General features: G+C 33.1%; 1 protein-coding gene across 3 annotated transcripts in view; it reads right to left on the bottom strand.

Moving 5' to 3' along the window:
* Window positions 1-18,272, bottom strand: part of PDE1A (phosphodiesterase 1A) — a 461,201-nt gene extending 442,929 nt beyond the window's left edge. For 2 of the 3 annotated variants that reach the window (XM_074302946.1, XM_074302947.1), the window contains exon 1: window positions 17,734-18,242. In XM_074302946.1, coding sequence (XP_074159047.1) covers window positions 17,734-17,834 — 101 coding nt within the window. In that variant the 5' untranslated portion in view covers window positions 17,835-18,242. The other variant, XM_074302943.1, reaches the window with a different exon arrangement.
* Between the last annotated feature and the right edge of the window lie 4,287 nt (window positions 18,273-22,559).

Below are 22,559 nucleotides of genomic sequence, written 5' to 3'. Positions count from 1 at the left end.
CATGCATATGCATTCTACAACTGAAGCAGATCACATTTTTAATAAAGACAGATTTCAGTTTTAGAGTTTTGATGTATTTATACTGTAAGGACCCCTTTCAGCAGTTCCTAATCTGGATACTGAGTTATATTTGTTTGAAGTTTAGATGATCATTTCCTAAAATTTCTAAATGTTCCTTAAAAGACCTCAAAATTGTGATGATTGGTTCCATGGAACCTTTTTTATTTTCCTTGAAGAACCTCTTTCTGGAGACAATTCTAATTAGTGATTAAAATTGCCACAGTTTGACTCATACTGTGTAAATTAGTGTTTACTGATCATATTCAAAGTACATATACTTAGGGAAAAAATAGCGGTTTTAAGTGAGGATTTCTTTAAAACACTTCCCTGTACTACATTTAATATTCTTTTTTTTAGAAGAAGTTTGAAGATTTTATACACACACACACACATATGTATACATATATGAAAGAATAATCCTTGGAATGGCTTTCTCTAAATTGGGCATTTTGAAATTTGTTTCTCACTGATATAACTATTTATAAATAAACAACTTTACTTAAGGATTCTTAATCTAAAACAAGTAAAAAATATAACATTAAATAGAAATTTTGAAAATTAAGAATTCATAGAAAATTCTAACAGAATCAAGGAAAATAAAGGATAATTATTGATGTACTATTTGATCTTTTCTGATTAGAAAGCTCTAATTATCAGAAATAAAGGAACCAGAAAATACTCACTAGCAAAAACAATAAAAATTGGGTAAATGAATTAGAAATAAGATGTTTACCTATTCTATTTTGCTTATATCTGTTATTTTTAAATCCCTTGAAATGGAAATTTATCTTTTGGTTTTGAGTTTCTTTTGGAGCATCTTTAGATGCTAAACAATTACTTTATCCTTAATTTTTCTTTTCCTTGGGATCCATACATGTGTTTTTATAGAACACTTGAAAAGTCAATATAAATCTACTATTTCCAGAAGTGCCTGAGTAGGTTTGAGTTATATTACCAAGTTAAAAAGTAGGATATCAACATTTTAAATGGTGTTATAAAATTGGCTGTTATAGTTCATGCTTTATTTACCCACCTGGAGAATTTTACTAAAGTTAAAAGTAAAAGTAATGTTCTTTTTAAATGATATGATAACATAGTACTACAAATAAATAGCATTCAAATGTCAAATTAGAAAGTAGAGAAATAAACTATGCAACAATAGACATCCCTACCTGCTTTTTCTCAATTCTGAATTGATACAGACAAAAGATATTATTTGAGAGCATTTCTGCTTTCAGTAGCTATGGAGGGGACCTTATATGAAAAGAGAGTCACTCTCTTGATCAGAGCACATGATTGCTAAGACTACATAGCCTTGGAACATGGAAAGATCATTATCCATTATCCACAACCACTCAAGGAACAGGAAAAAAAACACCCATTTGAGTACGTGAAAAGAACTTTGCCAAAAATCTAGAGCCACAAAATTTCCCACTGGATATGAAGTCTTACCCTGTGATAGTTGATGACTAAGTATGAAATCCTGCCCACATGAGTTGATTTCAGCCATCCTAAAGATGCCAAATATGAAAAATCTTCAAGCAATTGACTTTCAATAACCTTCCCAAGGAGATAGCTGTCTCTTGGCTACAGAAAATTATTTTCATGCTTCCTCCTCAATCTCTTCCCTGAGTTTGAGAAAGTCAGAAGGGGCTAATTGTGACTCATAGGCCTGACTCTAACCACCTTGAATTTGTACAAAAAAGAAACTGAGGGGTCAGAAGAGCCAAGAAGGTTGTAAATTATGAGAGATGGACCAGAAAAAGGGGTGGTATAAAGTAAACGATGCGCTATTCTAGATCCAATAAGAAATGAGCTAATAATTCATTGTATATGACAGGGAAGATTATGGATCACTATAACCAGACTGAAGACTGGAGGTATGGTCCTTTATTTCCTCCTTTCTTTTCTCTCCCTCTGTTTTATTATGAAGGTAGTGTTTCTTGAGTTGGTATGAACCTTATATTCTACCTAAGTCTTGGAGACATTCATCTCTTTTTTTGTAGTAGTTCTTCAGAATTTGAACTTTGACAAACTTCAAAAGTTTGCCTGCCCTTTTGTGTTTAAATTATTTTCCCCTTTTAAACTGATAAATGTAATAATGAGACTATCACATTGATAGCCAATATATTGTACTGAAAACAGGTGATTGAGAAGGCCCTAGATGAGATTTAAACCTGTTACATTTTACCAGAAAATAATGTCTGACTGGAGATTTATAGCTAAACAATAGAATTTTTTATTAAACTTACAATTTCATGGAACAGAAAATACTTGAATTGTAATTTATTTAGGCAGATAAGTTGGCAACCATCCCTACCTCCCATGAAAAAGGGAGTGACACTAAGAGTGATTGTTACCTGTGTGCCTACTGACTAGATCTGGATACAAGCACTTTTATTACTTGTGAGGCTGCTGACACAGTGTTTCTCAACTGTTTTATTGTTAATGAGTAATAAAATAAAATGTTTCTATTTAACTTACCATGAGTGTAGGTCTTTTTTTTCTCCAACTAGATTGTAAAGTCTTTGAAAGAGGACCTTATCTGGATCCCCAGAACTTGGGTGCTTTGTATTTATTCATGTTTTGGAAATGTGATGAGTCACATCAAAATGGAAATAAACCTATTCACTAGTATGACACATGCAGAACTTATTTATTAAATATTCAGAACATATTCTAAAGGAAGTTCACACCTTGTTAATTCAAATACAAATAATCCCTATAAATATTATAATTATTTTCCAGAGATACCAATGGAAACCATTGGACATCAACTATAAACTATGAAGATTATACATATATAAACAGACTTTAAAGTTGTTAACAGATAAAACTTAAAATCAAATTATACATGAAAAACTTTTGTATTTTGTAGTAGGCATAAAAGATAAGCTGCTCATATAATGAATGTAATTACCATTACTTTTATACAGCCAGATAAATCATTTCTGAAGTAAACTGGAAAAAAAGAGAAGCATAGGGAAGCAAAGAGAAAAGAAAAGTTTGTAGTCCCCTTCTCTTTCCTCTACCAAATGGATGATTCCAGAGGAATCAAATAATCAGTTTCCTTTCTAGAACCTGCATTTTGCATGTCTAAAATTTGATCATAGAGAAGCAGACCACCCTACCTTAGGTCAGGCCAGACCCAGGACTTTATAGTTAATTATATTCTAGCTACAAGGATAATATTGGGTGTGTTATGTAATATTCAAAATAAGACATACAGATATGTAAGGCAACTTTTATTCCTTTCTTATTAAATGCTAAAAAAATTTTAAAAAGCTAATTGAAGATATTCAAAGCAGGACAATCCTTCATCTGAGTCACCAAGTGAAACTTAAATTAGTCACAGTCTTCAAGATTAATTTACTTTGGGGCAGCTAGATGACACCGTGGATAGAGCACCAGCCCTGAAGTCAGGAGGACCTGAGTTCAAATCTGAGCTCAGACATTTACCCAATGCTTCTTATCTGTATGACCCTCGGCAACTCACTTAACCCCGATTACCTCAGCAAAATAAATATATATATATATACACATATACATATACATATATATTTATTATTTACTTTCAGGTTCCTTCACCAGAAGGCTCATCACTTTTTTCATAAATTAAATACTCAAAAATTATGGGAAGTTCACAACCTGTCCAGTTTAATTTGTCCTGAGTAATTTAAAAGACTGGGGAGATTTCTATTTATTTAGAATGATTTACTCATTCAACAAACATTTATTAAATAATTATTGGATGCATATTATCTCCTTAGATACTCAATTAGATAATAAGGTCCCTTTCCCAGTGGAATGTAAAATATTCACATGATTCATTAAAATGTCATATTCTTTGGAAGCCTTTCTTAGAATCCAAAAAAAATGTCATAGTCATAATATAACAATTTTACATATGAGAACTTATAGGGACATATAAAATGAATTGAAACTATCTTCAAAATTAGATGGCAAGATATAGGGATATGAGGAGAGGTGCATGTGCTGGGGTTAAGAAACAAGAGTGTAACAATTCATTCCCCTATTGATAAATGGTCAAAAGTTATGAACAGACAATTTTCAGATGAAGAAATTAAGGCCATTTCTAGTCATATGAAAAAATTATCTAAATCGTTATTGATTAGAGAAATGCAAATTAAAACAACTCTAAGGTACCACTTCATTCCTCTCAGGTTCACTAAGATGACAGGAAAAGATAATGATAAATGTTGGAGGGGATGTGGAAAAATTGGGACACTAATACATTGTTGGTGGAGTTGTGAACTGATACAACCATTCTGGAGAGCAATCTGGAACTAAGTCTGAAGGCCCATAAAATTATGCATATCTTTTGATCCAGCAGTGTCTCTACTGGAGCTTTAACTCAAAGAGATCATCAAAAAAAGGAAAAGAACCCACATGTACAAAAATTTTTGTAGCAGCACTTTTCGTGGTAGGAAGGAACTAGAGGCTGACTGGATGCCCTTCAGTTGGGGAGTGGCTGAATAAGTTATGAATGTAATAGGATATTATTGTTCTATTAGAAATAATGAACAGGCTAATATCAGAAAAGTCTGAAAAGACTCACATGAACTGATACTAAGTGCATAGAACCAAGAGAACATTATTCACAGCAACAAGATCATGAGATGATCAACAGGGATAGATTTGGCTCTTTTCAAGACAATTCCAGAAAGAGAACTATGGAGACTTGAGTGTGAATCACAACATAATATTTTCATCTTTTTGTAGTTTTTGTTTGCTTGCTTTTTTCTCATTTTTCCCCTTTTGATTTGATTTTTCTTTTGCAGCATAAAACATATGGAAATATATTTCAAAGAATTGTGCATATTTAACTTATATTGGATTACACACTGTCCAGGGAAGGGGGAATTCGGGAGCAAGGAAGAAAAATTTGGAACACAAGATTTTGCAGATGTTGATATTGAAAACTATATTTGCATTGCATGTGTTTTGAAAAATAAAAACTATTATTAAAAAAAGAAATAGAGTATGAGAATGAAATTAAAGTGTATCTTAATTAGGAACAATGCAGTGGTGTGGTAGATAGAGTGTCAGGGATTATAAAGAGTCAAACATAATTGGAACAATTGAGTAATTACAACAACATATCTTAACCAAAACTGGAAAGCAGCAGAATTATTGAAATATTATGGTTCTGACAATTTATTAACTGTGTCATCTTGGAAAAATCCCTTAATCTCTCTAAGTCTCAGGTTTTTTCAACTATGAAATTAGGATAACAATACCTGTAGCATCTATCATCCAGAGATGTGAGAATCAAGTATGATAACATGAAATGCACTGAAAACTTAAAATTCCATGTAAATATCATTGTAATTATGATTGATTTCCTGATCCTCCCCAATGTTAATACCTTCTCTCTTAAGACTATTTTCAATTCATCTTGTATGTATCTTATTTGTATATAATTGTTCACATATTTTTTCTGCTTAGATTGTGAGTTCTGGTCTGTTTCTACTTTTATATCTGTCAACACTTGACTATTAACTTTATTGTTGTTGTTGTTATACTGCTTTCCCAATAGATCTAGTATAAATAAGAATTTTAGACCCAAATTCAGCTATCTCTACCTTTCATAAATCCCTTTCTACATAACTATGGTTATTTTATGAGAAATATTTCTATTCACTGAATTTATATTCTGAAGCTTCCTCAAGCTCTCACCTATGTTACTCTTTCTTTCAAATCAAACTCAATCTCCAAATCCTCTTGCCATTTCTTCCCTCCTTCTATTGCTATTCCCAAATCTTTGAACTTATTTCCCTTTTGCTACCTTATACATTGTCCTTTCTGATATCCTAACTGCCTTTTTATCCTTTTTTGCTCTGATTCAAAAACTAATTCTTAAAATCAATTAGTTGAACAATATTTATGAGGTCTCTATGCCTATATAATATTCAATCTCTGACTTCAAAGATCTTATCTCTATCACCTCCCCCAAATCACTCCTCCATATATCCCAGCATGGGCAAGTCACAGGAATATATTCTGAAGATGGATGCTCTACATGATTTTCTCTTCCTTGATGGACCCTCTATTAGGTTTGCAATCCATTTAAATATATGTGGTTCCAGTATGAGTGGTCAGTTATAGTCTCCCACCAACCAGAAGTGAACTTGGCAGTGACTAAGGAAATTTTGTTATAGCACAAGTTGGAGACAGTTCATATACTGTTACCCTAGCAACAGGACATTGGAAAGGCCATGGTCAACATCCTGTTGTCCTGGCAACAGGTTACATAAGGGCATGGGAAGCCCTTGCTCTCTGCCTTCTGGACCTCGGTGTTTTCAGCACATGAGAATGGTAATTCGTTCTTATTGTAAAAAAGCACCTTATACCTGAACTTTCAGATAGAATCTGATTTTGTGAGAAAGTACAGGATATGGGACAGATATAAGCAGTTTTGTGTCTTGGGGTTTCTGTGGCTGTATCAATGAGACTTCAAATATTTCTCCTACAGAGACCATAGCTAAAGTATCAATATTTTTTAACATATGGCCTTATATTTTTAGCTCCAACTCAAATATTAAAAATTTACTTCTTTGTTCCCTTAATTATCGTAGGCCCACATTTATTTTCTCCTAAAACTCTGAAAAAATCTTTTCTTCCCTTATTAACTTTTCCCTCAGATTAAATACTGTAGTTCACTAATTATCTTCTTGAAACTCCAAATTCTTTCATCTTTTGGCATCCCACCCCTGCCAGGTCCTCAAATTGCCTCTTTGCTAAGGCTTCTCTTTATTGTCTCCTTAAATTTGATTTTCTGTAGCTTCAAAACGAGTATTTGGAGTTAATATTATGATCTCAGTTTTGTTGCTTGTATAACTGGATATACATAACAAGGCAATTTTTCTGCTAGGACAACTGCAGCCCAGTAGGCCAAGTAAATATCCATGGAGACAGATGGCTGGAGTGAGACTGTTAGTGATAAGACGAAGATATCTAGAAACCAATAATGTATGTGTGGAATCACATGAGACATAAGGCACTGATGAAAGTACAATTAGATCCAATCTTCCCCTGCTACAAAAGCTTATTTAAATATCTACAGAGGTAGTCTAAGGAAATTATTGTCCTATATGTCTTTACTTAAACATTATAAAATTCTGTTTGTTATATTTTAAAAGCTTAAAAAATTAAAAAAGAAACTAATCCCATTATAGTACTTTCAATCAAGAACATTACTAGTGTACTAATTAAACATTGTTAGAAGGGAACCAGAAATAAAATTGCTTGCACTGATTTTAGCTGATAATTATGGATCTTGGATTGAGGGAAGAAGACTATAATTTACTTAAGTTACTCAGTGACATCACACTAAGTTTTGCTTCTCTTCCAGTTTGCAAACAAAAAGAGAGCAAGCTCCCAAATTCTGCAGAAACCAGAAGATATTGATAAGGTTTATCAATGTCAATCAAGTACCTACTATGAACCCAGCTTTGTGATAGATGGTAAGGATACAAAGACCAAAAGAGAAAAAGATCGTGTCCTCAAGAAGTTTATATTCTATCTGGGGAAACAACATTGACATAGATGAGTATATGCAAAATACATACAATGCAGAATTGAGGTCATTTCAGAGAGTGGCTGGGGAAGGATAAGGAAAAACTTTATATTGGGGATGGCACTGAAGCTGATCTTTTCAAGAAGCCAGACATTCTAAGAGACAAAAATGTCCCAACTCTTTTTGATAAGTACTGATGAGAAAATCAAGGCATAGAAAGATTACAGAATCAGTAGGTGTCTGAAATAGAATTTGAACTCAAGGTTTCCTTACTTTAACTTCATTTGTCTTTGCACTATAAGACCCTGCCTTTACAACAGTAGAGTAAATGAAAATTCAGCAAAGGACCCTAAGAAGGAGCAATCACATAGGAAGGAAGAGAACGAAGAATGGGTAGTTTCATAGAAACTTAAAGAAAAGAGGCTATCTAAGAGAAGAGAGTGATTGTCAAGAAGATTAAATATTGAGAAAAGGCCACTAGTTTGGCCATTGAGAGATCACTGATTACTTTAGAGAGAACAGTTCAATGAGATGATGAGGCTGGAAGCCAAATTGTGAAAGTTAAGAAGAGAATGAGAGCAAATAGTTTGATCATATCTCCTCTCATATTTAAGTTTTATATAATAGAAATTCCCAACATTTTAATCCATCTTCCTGTAGCAATCACTTCAATTACATTCTATTTTAGTTGTTTCTCCAGACTTTCTCCAGTTTTCATTCCCATCTTACTGTATGTAAACTGAAATTAAAGAATATTCTGGGTGTATTAATTAAATTATTTTCTATAAAAGTAAATTTATATTTTCCTTTTGTTTTCTAAAACTTACTAATGATATCCAACATTTCATTGCTGGAAGAGTCTAAATGACTTCATTTAATGAGAGAAATTGATTGTCAAGGAGATATTCTCATTAAAAGGTATCCTTAGCTCTAATTTTTGGCTGTCATCATTAATAGATATCTATATTATATTTGAGAGCTAATATCTTTGACCTTTATGAATGAACATTGGGTGGTAGAAGAGTCTATCCCTCTCCATAAGAATCTTCATCTAGTTGAAATGGGTTCCAAATGGGCCACATTTGAGAAAGTAGCTTCTCAAATGGACTCTCTTGATTTAATACTGTTTCTCAAATGCAGTATGGTGCTCTGGAAAAAAAAACATTGGATTTGAAGTCAGAGGATTTATTTCTTCTGCTTATGAGTTGAGCTAATTGGGTGATAACAGGGGAAAGAATAGTGGACTTGGAGTCAAGAAGACCCAGCTGCCTGATTTCAAATATGACCTCAGTACTTACTAGTTTGCCTCAATTCCTCATCTGTACAATGAGCTGGAAGAAGAAATTGCAAATCACTCCAATGCCTTTATGAAGAAAACCCCAAAATGGGATCATGAAGAATCAAAGGTGACTGACAAAATGACTGAACAACAACAACCTTGCAGAAGTCCTGTTATAAGTAAAATAACAAATGTGCCTGAGATGACCTCCAAGATCTCAACCAATTCTAAAAATCTATATTCCTAAACAATAATGTAGAGACCTTCTGATTCATAATTGATTCTGTCCTGACTGAGTTTTCAATAGAAGAACATAAGCTAAGACCTTTAATCCTAAATTGATAGGTATCTAACAACCCATTTTGGCCAAAAGCAAGTGGTTTTTAGAGACTGTATCTCAGCCTTTCTTTTTCTTTCTTCATCTCAGGTAGCTATGAGAGAAATCACCTCCTATTTCTATCCTTTCCTTTCCCTCTCTGGTGACCTGAAAATAAAAATCTTTTGTCACTTTTGTTCCTGCCCTCCTATTTGGCTATGAGTAGGACCACATTGACCTTTCTTAAATTAAGTAAGTGAAAGAAGGAAGGATTTGGCATTATAAGCATCCCCCCTTCCCCTCTGGTCTATTTCTCTCACTAGTTAAAATTAGAAAGTCCATCTGACTTTGTTTTGAGGCAGAAAGACCCTATTGTGCCCCAAAAAGACATTGATATCTAATTTATATGCACAAAATTAAATTCAATTTTACTACAAATAGCATCACTATTACTAATTTTTACTATTACTCATATGTTGATTATCCCCATTAAATATTTATCTTGGCAGACAACCACCTTTTACTTATGGTATGAGTTCAGCTTTGAAGATGCTATGACCAAAGAACTCAAAAGCACTGGTCCCCCACAAAATAACATCTCATAAAAGTTAAGACATAATTTAAGTCTGTGTTAATGTTCAAAAAGTAGCTATTTGACCTACTGATTTTTTTACTGACTGTCAATCAGAGACAAATCAATGCTTTTTATATCAAGAGATTAAAAAATCCTATATAACACAATTCAAAGAGTCTTTGCTGGTCATGTGCTTCTCTGTTCCTGTCTTATAAACCTGAAAACTAGTTTCTCATTAAATTCTTCTTCTTCATGTCCCTTTCACTGCTACATTTGCCTTGGCAATCAGATGGAGAACTTTCTTAATCCTAACCTTGAACAAGCAACTAGAATCCATCCAGCTTTGGCTTCCTGTGTTTCATTCCAGATTCTGAACACTATGTTTCTAACCACAGACTTGTAACTTTGGTCCAATTGCTTAATAGTTTGGTTTGGGGAATTTTTGACCCAGAGATGAATTCCCAACTTCAATTAGCCCAATTTTAGTGACTCAGTAAATGGACCTTAGTTTCTCTCCATCCTACATTCTGCAATTTCTTTAATGCCTAGAGGCACTGTTTCTCAGTAATTAAATTATTTCTAATTTTACACTGTTCTTTTCTGTAATAGAGCTAACTTCAATTATATCATAGGTTATTACACAATTTCAGAGTATTCAGCACCTTCCCCCTTTTTATCTCCTCAATCCTTCCATTTTGTTCAGCTACTACTAATGATCCTGTCAAAAAGAAAGTAAAGCAACGAAAAAGAACAAAAACTGAACTTAAGAACCTAGCTTTAGAGTTAGAAGTGATCTTTGAAGTCATCTTGCTTAAATCCTTCATTTTAGAGACAAAGAAAGTGAAATCTAAAAAACGTGAGGAACCCATACCTGACACCAAATACGGTATCTTATATAGTACTCTTTCCACTGTACAGTATGTTTGATGGCTTTTATGTACTGAGTTCTTTGTCTTCATATATCCTTTATCAAGTTCCCTTGCAGGCTAACCCTCCTCTCCCCTTTTCAGCTTCTTTTTCTGTGCTGTTTTCCCCCATGGGAATGTAAGCTTTTTGAGGACAGGGACTGTCTTTCTTTATATTTATATTTATGTCTTTAGTACAATGCTTAATACATAAATGCTTAATAATTTTGAACTGATTAACATACTCATTTATTTTTTTTCCTCTTCCATACCTATCTGGACCATCTGGACACAAAAGAAATGACAAAAAAAATGCCCTTCTGTCTTTCTTCATGTAGAAAAATCTTCACACTTTCTATTAGTTGTACTATTTGTGAAATAATTCTCACAAGTTCTTTTTCCACATTTACAGCAAGTGTTAGAAAATTTAAAGTCTTACAAACCAGTGGCTCTCTTGAATCTCCTCCCAATTATTTAAAATCTGAACAATCAAATCTAAAAATGTATCATGTTCCTGTAAGATCTGATGAGATTATTAGAATTTTTTTCTCTTATTTTCCTTCTTATTTTCCAAATTATAATTGCATCTTGTTTTCAGCACAACTCTTATAAAATTATTGTTTGATACAAATGTTTGCATATTGTAAAATTAAGATCTAAAAATTGCCATTTTTAGAAACCACATCTAGATTTTTGCTTGCCTTTTTTTTTCCTGAGGTGCTTGGGATTAAGTGACTTGCCCAGTGTCACACAGCCAGGAAATGTTAAATGTCTGAGGACACATTTGAACTCAGGTCCTCCTAATGAGGGCTGATGCTCTATCCAATACACCAACTAGCTGCCCCTTTATGTGTCTTCTTAAAGGTGTTTTTTTTTCATTCTTTGAAGTACAAATAATAGCCACAAACTAAAATTTAGATATTTTAGTATGCAAAAATTAAGACAAAATCACTAACAACATAGAATGTAAAAACTTTATAAACTATTAACTTGAATTTGGTAAACTTTATAGAGTCTCCAAAGAAGAAACATTGGCAAAAGTTGACATTCTTTATTAAATATCAGCACAATTTGATCCCTAAAGAAATTTCAGAAGTAGGTTTGTTTTTTTTTTTTTTTAAATGCTTAGTCATCTTGGCACAATAAGCTAAATACTACATTTTTTCTTTCAAAGAGGATTTGTATTTTGTACTGATATCTTGTTTTTATATCATCTTCATCTCTGAATGTATCTCTTCTACATTCTTCTACATCCAGAGTGTCATTTCTTATAACAAAAATAAAAGAGGAAGAAAAATGCAATTCAGCAAAACTGGCCAATAAATCTACTTAGTCTGATGTTTTATACAGTGCTCCATTTCTATGGTTCCCCACTTCTTCAAGGGAGGGTAGGAAGGAAGGGGACTTTAAGAAACATATTCTATTCAGAATAAATGATTTCAAATTTAGACCCAAAGACCACACCCTATTTCTGTGGTGAAATTGACAAAGAAGATGAACCATCTTTTAAAAATGAGGGATAAAAAAAGGACTTGAGTGAAACCAAAAATACCAAAAATTGGAATAGAATGAATGAACTGAATATAATCAAGAGTAGAAGATTATATATAAATGGAATGATAGTGTGAGTTAAAGAGACTAAATTCATTCTCAAAAGGGACTACCAGAAGATTATTTATAAAACTAGAATATTCATTTTCTCATATATCTACTTATTACTTTTAAACTCTTGCCCCTACAAGTACACACACATATTTTTTTATTTCTTATTCCATTTTTCTACTTTACACTTTAGATTTGTGAAATCTTGAACTCATTGATTTTTATTTCAAGGAGCTATTTATAATTGAATACATTTTTAAAAGTCAGATAAAATGTACAGCATCTCAGCAGGGAAAGGCTTCTAAGTCTGGGATCACACAACATTAAAAGTCTAGTTCTGTCTCTTCTTAGTTGTATGGTCTTGAATCTGATTCTCTGATTTTGAAAAGTGATTCCCAATTTTCTTATCTATAAACTAGATATAATAATATTTTAAAGGTGTGATATGGGATCAAATGAAGTAATGGTATAAAGTGTTCCAAAGAATCATAAAAAAAACACAGAACTCATATAGTGCAGACCCTGCATTTTATTTATAAGAAATCTGACTGGAAAAAATAAAACAGTTTTATCCTAGGTAACACAACTAATAAGTAGCAGAAACAACCACACCTTCTAATTTCAGAATCACTCTACCGTCTTTAAGCCCTGCTTCTTTAAGTCCGATCTAAATATATATTTATGTTCAATAAGGAAAACCATCCATTGAGGATCATGACTCTTCATTTTGGCCAAAAGAAAAAAAAGTGTTCCAAAGTGTTCCATTAAAAAAAAATGTGCACATAGCTCAAAGTCTCTAATAAATTTCATTAAAAGATAATACTAAAGTTAAGATCCTTTCTAAAAGTTGCGTTCATGGTTCTAAGATAAGAGTTCACTTCAATTTGCCAAATCAAATGAACTTCAAAATGATGTTTCTTGATCAGGAATAAGGGAATCCAGGTACTGTGCTAAGTGCTTTGCAAATATTATCTCATTTGATCTTTATATTTTGGCAAGTAGGTGCTTTATTATCACCATTTTATATATAAAGAAACTGAAGTAGACAGAAATTAAGTGACTTTTAATTTAGTAAGTATCTCTGTTGCAATTTGAATTCAGGTGTAGCATACTATCCCACCTAGGTGCCTCTAGGCAGGATTGCTTAGGGAAAGTTTGATAAAAATCGATCACTCTAAAAATTTGGATAGCTTTAAGAAATAGCTTTTCAAAATTCTAGTGGATTCTTTTTGAGGTGATGAATTCTTCTCTCCTACCCTAGCCCACACCCCCCAATAGTGATGGTTTTTAACATAATACTAGAAAACCACTTGTTAACATCTATATATTATTATAGAAGGAAGCGTTTTATAACTATGATTTAAACTGGATGGCCAATTCTGAAATTCTGTCAATAAAGGATTTGTTGTTCAGTTCCTTTCAGTGCTATCCCAGTTTTCATAACCCCTTTTGGGATTTTATTGGCAAAAACACTGGAGTAGTTTGCCATCTTCTTCTTCAGCTCATTTTATTGATGAGGAAACTGAGGCAAACTGGGTTAAGTGACTTGCCTAGGATCCACACAGCAAAAAAATGTCTAAGGCTGGATTGGAATTTAGGAAGATGAATCCAGGTCTGATACCTTGCTGCCCAATCAGCACAGATTAACCTAAATAAATTAATATGTTTATGAAATGACATGAAAAGGGAGAGAAAAGTTTACTAAGAGGCAGCTAAGAAATTCAGCAGATAGTGTTAGTCTTGGTGTCAAGAAGATCTGACCAGCCTCAAACATATTAATTTTACTTGCCTCAGTTTCCTCAATTGTAAAGTAAGAATGACAAAGCACCTACCTCCTTAAGGTGGTTGTGAAGATCAAATGAGGCAATAATTATAAAAATATTTAGCACAGTATCTGACATATAATTAGTGCTATATAAATGTTAGCTATTATTATCAGCTAATATTATTTTCCAGGAAAATATTTAAAAGTTCATTATGCTTTCCATGTTGTCCTTACATGTTTCATATAATATAAGGAAGGCAATGCAAAACTTTTTGAAACACTTTAGTCAGATATAAAATGTTAATTTCTAATGCTTATATCAGAAGTGGCAAGAAGAAGCATTGGCAATTTTGAGAGACTCAAATTATTTCAGACAACATGACATTTTAAACAGGCAGGATGATTTTGTTAATAGAGAAAGACTTCCTATTATATCATAACTTATTAACACCAACTGCACAAGGACCATAATTAACCAATTTAGTTGTCATTAGCCATGCAGAATTTTAGACTCATAACCTCTATTTTGACAGTTCCAAATAGTAATTGTTAAAAAAAAAAGTCCTAAGTCAAAGCATAAGTTAAAAGGAAAGTGCATAGTTTCAAAAGCCTTCTCAACATGTCAGCACAAATAGTCAATTCAGTTAATTTAACCAAATAAATCAGTTGTTTGAGTGGAGGATGGAAGTGAAAAAAAAAATGATGCTGGTTGCTTGACTGAATTGCCTTCACATTTTATTGAAATGACTAGTTGTGACTACATTTACCAAAATGATTGACTATTTTAGTATCATGCAAGGGACATGAAAGAACATTGAACTGAGATACTGAAAATTAGGGTTCTTGACTCATTATTCCAATAATTTGATGTGCAACCTTGGACAAATTGATTCAACTCTCTGGAGCTCAGTTTTCTTATCTAAGAAATGAGCAAAATGAATTAGGTGACCTCTAATGTTCATATCATCTATAACATTCTATGATTCCTTTAAAAAATGAATCTAGTTTACTTTAAGACATTTTTAATAGTAATGCTAGTCACTGTCAAATAATTCTTTAGCATTTCAGACAAAATAATCAGTCGCTTGTATACATTAGAATTAATGGAAAGATACAAATGATTTAGGACTTTTATTAACAAATTATTTATTAGTTTTCAAGATATAAATAAAAATAAAGAACACTAGCTATTGAATATTTCCCAACTCCTAATCCCTGGCATTAGCACTATAACAACCTGAATAATGAATAAAGACATGGGCAAGTAACTTTGTATTTTAGAGTTACTAAACATTTTTTACTATCACTATCAGGATTTATATTTTTAAGATAGTTTTTCTTTGGCCTGTCCAATGATCAAGGAAGAATAAGGATGAGCTAGAAAGGTGACATAAAATTGTGTTGAAGTAGAAAGAGTACAAACAAGGTTAAAACATGTATTTAAATTTCCTACTTTAAAATGCCACAAACCAATTAGGATGTTTCTGGACTTTTACTAAGTGATAGTGCTTGTTTCACTGTGTAAATTAATTAATTGTAACTATTATCTATATTTAAAAGATAATTTTTTAAAAATTTATTCTCCTTAAACACCAAGACTTCCATTCCCTTCAGTTTCATTTTATAACTTTTTATTAGTATCTTAGTAGCAGCTAATTCTCTCTGATTCAATAATCTGAGAGAAATATGGGTAGCTTTCCCTATCATTCCTTTTTGAATAAATATTTATACTATAGAATATTTTCTTGAAATAGAAAGTTTCAGAGTTGCTTGTGAAAAAAAGCTTCTAGCCTAATATCCATAATTTTCTTTCTTTTGAACTAGACCTACAATATCATTGGTTTACATATCTTCCAGTGAGGACTTGCTTTACTAATTCAGATCAGCACCTTCTCTACAAGAGCAAAATCTTATATTCACTACAAAGCAATATGTAAAGAGATGATCAATATTTACTTTACCTCTATCAATATGATATGTCCAAAGTAGACACATGTGGAATGTGTGTCATTAAATGTAATAATTAAGTGAATTTTCTGGGAGTTATCTATTAATAAATGAAAATGAAAGTCTCAGATGCAATAAGATTTGCATGTTTTAACATATTGGTTGTAAATATTGAAATGCTCATCTTTAAATATTTTTTAAAATATTGTAAAGTAAAATAAATATTCTAAGTAATGCACAGAACTATCTGATATTTTCCATTTCAGTGAGGAACTTGCTATCTTCTAGGAAACTTTGTCACTTTAAAAAAAATGCGTTGAGTCACAGATGGAGAAACAATGTGGTTTTATTGACAGAGAGAACCACAAAGCCAGAAAGATCTGATTTCAAGTCCCTTTCTTTTCTCGTCCCACCCCATACACACACTGGTAACTGATAACTGGCCTTAAGACCCTGGGCAAGCTATTTAAACAGCCAGTACTCTTCTAGGCAACTCTCTAAGATATTAGGTTGTAGAGAAGGTACTGACCTATATCAGTAGAGTGAATTTTCTTCCCCAGATGTTCTCTATCCCATTGAAAACATAAATCCAACCTTCTTCCCAAGTCACAGATATTGCTAAATAAGAGTCAGTTCACAAATTTGTCCTTTTCTTGGAAGAAAATATTTCTTTAAAAGCAAAAAAACATAGTGTCTTGGATGTGACTACTAACAATGTCTCAATTCTAAAAGATAATAGGATTTCTTAAATATGAATTTATGAGAAAGCAAACATGTTCTCCTTTGTGTAGAGAAAAAGTATGCAGATCTGTTACATGACCTTTAAATCCTGATGTTTCAAATCTCTATCCAAATGGTAATCTCTAACTCTTAAATCATTGTGCAGCTAAAGGGATGCTTGTGAACATGGTGTGCTAATCTAAGAAATAATAGCCAAAGACCCTTACAGGCAAAATGAAAAAATGTGTGTGTGTGTGTGTGTGTGTGTGTGTGTGTGTGTGTTTTAACCAAACCAACTAATTAAGTTTGATTCAGGCATTTAAATGATCTATTCTGGGAAAAGAGCTCCAAAGTCAGGCTTTAAGTGCTATTTGAATGGAGTTACACACTGGGAGGAATGCAGACTCTCTCTGAGCAGAAATGGTACCCTGGCTAATTTAAAACAGAAACTCTCTAGCAAGTCCATCATGTTGCTGGAATACTTACCATTGAAACACCTGTTTCACAGGAACAGTTTAAAGACTAATTAAAATCATGATAAGATCAACAATTATTCATTATTAATTTCATCTTGCATGTAGAATCCACTAATTCATAAGGATTAGTTACAGTTAAATTTCTGACAGAATAAAATTTTATATTCACCTCAAAGTAATATGTAAAAAGCTGGTCAATAAATACCTTACCTATCTCGACATGCTATGGTTAAAGAAGGCACATATGTAACAGGTATCATGCAATGTAGCAGTTAAATGAATTTTCTGGGATTTAGCTATAAGTAAATGAAAGCAAAAGCAGCAGGTGCAATAACATTTGCATTTTTCTAAGAAGTTGGTTACTAATACTGAAACATTCATATTAAAAAAATCATTTAGAGATTGTTTTCTAACAAAAACATTATCCCTGGGAGATAAATAATAAAAATGGCTCTCAAATAACTCTTAGCTACTAATGTCATCTTAATATTCAGTACATCTTCCACCCCACCACCTCAAAGAAAAACAACCCAGAAGCAGTCTACTTACATTCCCTTCAGCTGTTGCCACATTTTTTCAGTCTGTTCTCCTATAAGGTATTTAAAAGAAGTGTTTTCCAGCTCCTCGATTTCCGTAGCAGTAGACCCCATGATAACTGTCCTATGGCAATACAGTTATAGTCAGGTTCAGCAGCAAGTAAAAGCATCCCTTAGTCCACTACCAAGCCTAATACCACGCACATTATATGCCAGCATTGCTCATCTATCCAAGCCTATCAGATTTACAAAGCTGAGAAAAGCTCCTGTTAGAATTGCCATTCACTTTAAGGGACAGATCCTCTGCTTTTGTCCCCTCACAAGCAAACAGCAGTATAAACAGCTCCTCTGACTTCACAAGTAAAATCCATACATGTGAGCCAGCTACTGTTCTACTGACTGCCCGGATGCCCAGGATTTTCCCAAATGCATTTTACTTGTTATTAGGACATGCATGGAAGCACAGAAGCATTCCTACAGTTTACTCAAATTTATGATCATGCAGAGAAAATGTGAATGGCTCAGTACTCTGAAAAGCTGGAGCTGTCTCTAAGCTGAAGAAGCAGGATGCAAAAAGAAAACAGATGGTAGGAACCAGTATCAGCAGCACCACCCTGAGAAAAAAGTACCTACTTAAATGCCAAGGCTTTTGTCTTTTAAATGATCTATAGCAAATCCTTAAAAATATGCCATGTTTTCTCCAACTGGCAAATAAGTATTCATGTCAGGAGGTTGAAAGCAATGTATAAATCCCTGCAGAAAAGAGATCATGGAGCTCCACAGGTTGTTACCGAAAGAATATGTACATCAACTGATGCTGTAATTCTGACTATTCACCTTCTCCTAGCAACTCCACACAGTAGGTAACTGCCAATTGAACCAGTGGAAAATACAGCAGCTGTAGCACAGCCTGCTCTCTGAATCCTCTGGGATTAAAAAAGAAGAAAGGAGTATCTAATGTGTGTGAGAGTTGGGAGGAGGGAAGGGGGGAGCATGAGGAAGAGAAAAAGGAGAAGACAGGACAAAAATGAGTAAGAAAAGAGAGATAAAAGCCAAGAAAGGAAAGAGAAAAAGAGATACATAGAAGACAGAAGAGAAGAGAGAGAATTAATAAAAGGGGAGTCAAAGGAGAGAGAACACAGGAAAGATGAGAAAAGGAAAGACAAATAAAAAGAGAAATACAGAGAAATAGAGAAAATTATTGCTATAATGTGCTTATTTTAAAAAGAAATATGAAAGAAAGTTAATGTGAAATGAAAGCATATGCCAACTTCCCAAGCTCATGGAAAGCTTTCTTTCAGAGATAAACCTAAACTACTAGATGTACAAGAGACAGACGCTATAGTTTGCACACTACTGAAGACAAACTTAGAAAATAGTCTCATTGGTCAGGTAGCCAAGGTATTTGTTTTATTCCTATTTCCAAGACCATATGTCCATCATTCATCTCTAAGTGTCAGTAGCAATCTAATGACATTTGCCACAACATAGACAATTATAAACATCTTTGAACATATATGTAGAAATGGTTGGCGAGGAAAATAATATGATGAGGTAACTTTCACCATAATTACAGAGATAGCTAGATAGTATAATGAATAGTATGGTCAACTGGGATTCAGGCCAGCATTCAAATTCTGCCTTAGATACTTACTAGTTATATGATCACTGGTAAGTCATATTCATCTTTCACTCAGTTAACTCATCTGTCAAATAAGGATAATGATACCAATTATCTAAGGGGGTTGTTGTAATAAGCAATTAAATACTACGTCAAGTGCTTTACAAACCTTAAAGTTATTAAATATATTTATGTATATGTATGTATTTGTTTTCTATGATTGTTGTTGTAGACTAGAGGATTTAGAATCAAGTTGTAGGCTCAGAATATCATTCTCAAAGGGAAGCATCTGTCAAATTGATTCTAATGTCTGGTTAGCAAACAACAGGGGACTGCCAGATCTTTGCTCAAAATTTGGATGAAGGAGCAGTAAGGATGCCTTAAGAAACAGATGGCAGACGCTGCATCAGCAGCACTATCCTAAACCATAAAAACCTTTACCAGAGTTACCAAACATAGCAGATTTTTTTTTCCTTTGGTCAAAAAACTAGCCAGTCTAGCTACTTCATGTTTTAATCTGGATGGATTTACTTTCAGAAATTCTTAACAAAAAAAGACATCCTTAAAAACAAGCTCTAGTATCATGAAGTCCCTTCCTAGCATCTGAGCTCTGCCTTTAGGGGCTGGTCAAAGCTGATAACCTGAAATGAAAGGTAGGGATTATATCACTTTTCCTTTATGAATGAAAGGATAAAAGTATAGCTTCAGTCTCCTTTTTCCTCCATCTTCCATTTACAGAAATATATACTATGATTTGTTCCAATCATCCTACAAAATCAGAAGCTCCCTTATTAGATTTTGTTATAGCTAGCATAATTTTAACAAAGCAAATCAAAGAATATGAACTGTTCACTTAGGCATTAATTTAGATCTGGAAAGTATTATAGCCTTCTCTTTGCCATTTGGTAAACTCTATGAAGTTATCTCTGTCATCAGACATTCAAATCCTCGGAATATATCACAATGGAACAAGTGCTTAACTTTCTCCCTATCTTAGGATAAGCATAGAGATCTACCATAACTATGTAATTAAATAACAATTTTTGGCCAAAACCAAGGTAAATAATAAGATGGCCAAATGGAGCTATTTTCTCTTTCACATTCTTAAACCTCTGCTCTAAGCAATTTTAAATTTTAATTCAAACTTCAAATTAAAAAAAAATAGTTAATTGTATCCCTTCTGGGGAATCAAAGATTGTCTCCTCCCAGTTGCTACAAGCGTCTGCCAGAAATGATGCCTTTGATACCTGACTATTGAAACCTAATGTGTTGTCTAGCATTAAGATATGTTCATTATTTATAATTCAGTGCATCTTCAAATTTTAATCAATGCAAACACTGCCTCCATTAGTACAGATTGCATCCAGTTTCTCTAGTCCATACCTCTCCTCAGTCTTTCACAGGGCAATCTATTCAAAGTGCTAGGAACCTTTGTTCACATCTCTTTCATATAAATCCATCTGAAATTCCTCACTATCGATCTATGACTGATTTACCACTGTTTCTGATCATACGCCACTTTCATAACACCTCTCCAACAATTCTTCATGTACAATTCTTTATTTGTAGTACACCACAACATATTTCCGTAAACCATACTTTTTTCCATTGTCCTAACCCTAACCTGTTATTTTGATTTTTTTAAGATTGTAATAGTTTATGATAAATAGACTTATACCATAGAGTGAAGATTGTTTTTTCTAGACTAGGATTTCATTAGTATAGGAAATTCTTAGTGAAAAAAAAATCCTTCCACCAAATATCCAGGAATTTATACTCGATGAGTAACTTGCTCAAAATTCCATTACTACTATATGATAGAAGAAAGACAAACCCAGGTATTCCCGATTCTGAAGCCAGTTTTGTAGCCATCATATCTGGATTCTTAACTTCTTTTGCATGATAAAACTCTTTAGCAAAGTGATGAGACTTATAGACTCCTCAGAATTATATTTTTAAATTCATAAAACAAAATACATAAGAATATAAAGGAAATATATTGAAATATAGTCAGCAAATCTATGTGTGTATATGTTATATACACCCAGATACATATAGGTATACATACTCATATACACATATACATTCAGTCAAACAAAAATTACACACATATATGTATATATATATATATATTCAAAAATAATTTTGTGGACTCATAAATTAAGAATCCTTTCACTATACTAGGGAGTCTCTCACATTGAGGATACTTATATAAAGTATTTTAAAAATGCATATTTTGTTTGTTTTAGGGAGAAGTTTGGGGCCTTTGCATTGGTGCAAAGGCACTGATGTCCAAATTCTCAGCCTATTTAGTTCTGGTTCCAGCTGATTGTCTATTTGGCTCATTATCATCTAAAATAAACATAGTCATGGACCAACTCAACTCACTATCCATCCAATTCCATAGTCTGAACCCTGTTATTGTTGTTTAGTCATGTCCAATTCTTTTGACCCCATTTGGAGTTTTTTGAGCAAAGATGATAGAATTGATGAGTGTTCCTGATTCCAGGCTCAAATCTCTATCCTCTATACTACCTAGCTATCTAGTCTGGAAATCAGGGAACCTTTCATCCATTTCATTTTCCTGCTTAGATTGTTAGACCCAACTATATTGGATGGCTATGAATCTATCTCATTCAGGAATCTCAGAAATGTTCCAGATAATAAGGCACATTCATTACTATCTAATGAATCTATTATCCAAAAGGAATTCCTTTTTCATTTGTCTTCTATATTGGGTATCATGGTAGATGCCTTAACTTCTCTTTTGTTACCTTTTACATGGATTATTACAATACCCTGTAAATTGAGGTCTTTGCTTCTAAACCATCTTTTATTTCATCTATCCTCCACATATAGAAAAATGATTTACTTAAACCACACTGAGTCACTCTCCTACTCAAAAGCTTCAGCAGTTACCTATTGCCTCTAGGCTAAAATACAAACTTTGACTCAGCATTTAATGCCCTTTACAATCTGGCTGCAAATTACCTTTTCAGACTAAGTATACATTTTATCTTCTAGCCAATGTCCTCTACTAACTGTTCTGAGATTTAAAACAATCCATAAGTTACCTCTTTGGCTTTTCACACAGACAATATATCCCTCAGGCTTGGAATGTACTCTGTACATTTCCATTTGTTAGAATTCTCACTCTCCAGGTCATGGGTCTACCTCCTGTGGTAGGGCTTTCTTTTATCTCCTTCATTACTAGTATT

The sequence above is a fragment of the Sminthopsis crassicaudata genome, chromosome 3 (assembly GCF_048593235.1).
Source record: "Sminthopsis crassicaudata isolate SCR6 chromosome 3, ASM4859323v1, whole genome shotgun sequence".
NCBI lineage: Eukaryota > Metazoa > Chordata > Mammalia > Dasyuromorphia > Dasyuridae > Sminthopsis > Sminthopsis crassicaudata.
The sequence above is the reverse complement of the archived record's forward strand: the minus strand, read 5'-3'. Positions and strand labels throughout refer to the sequence as shown.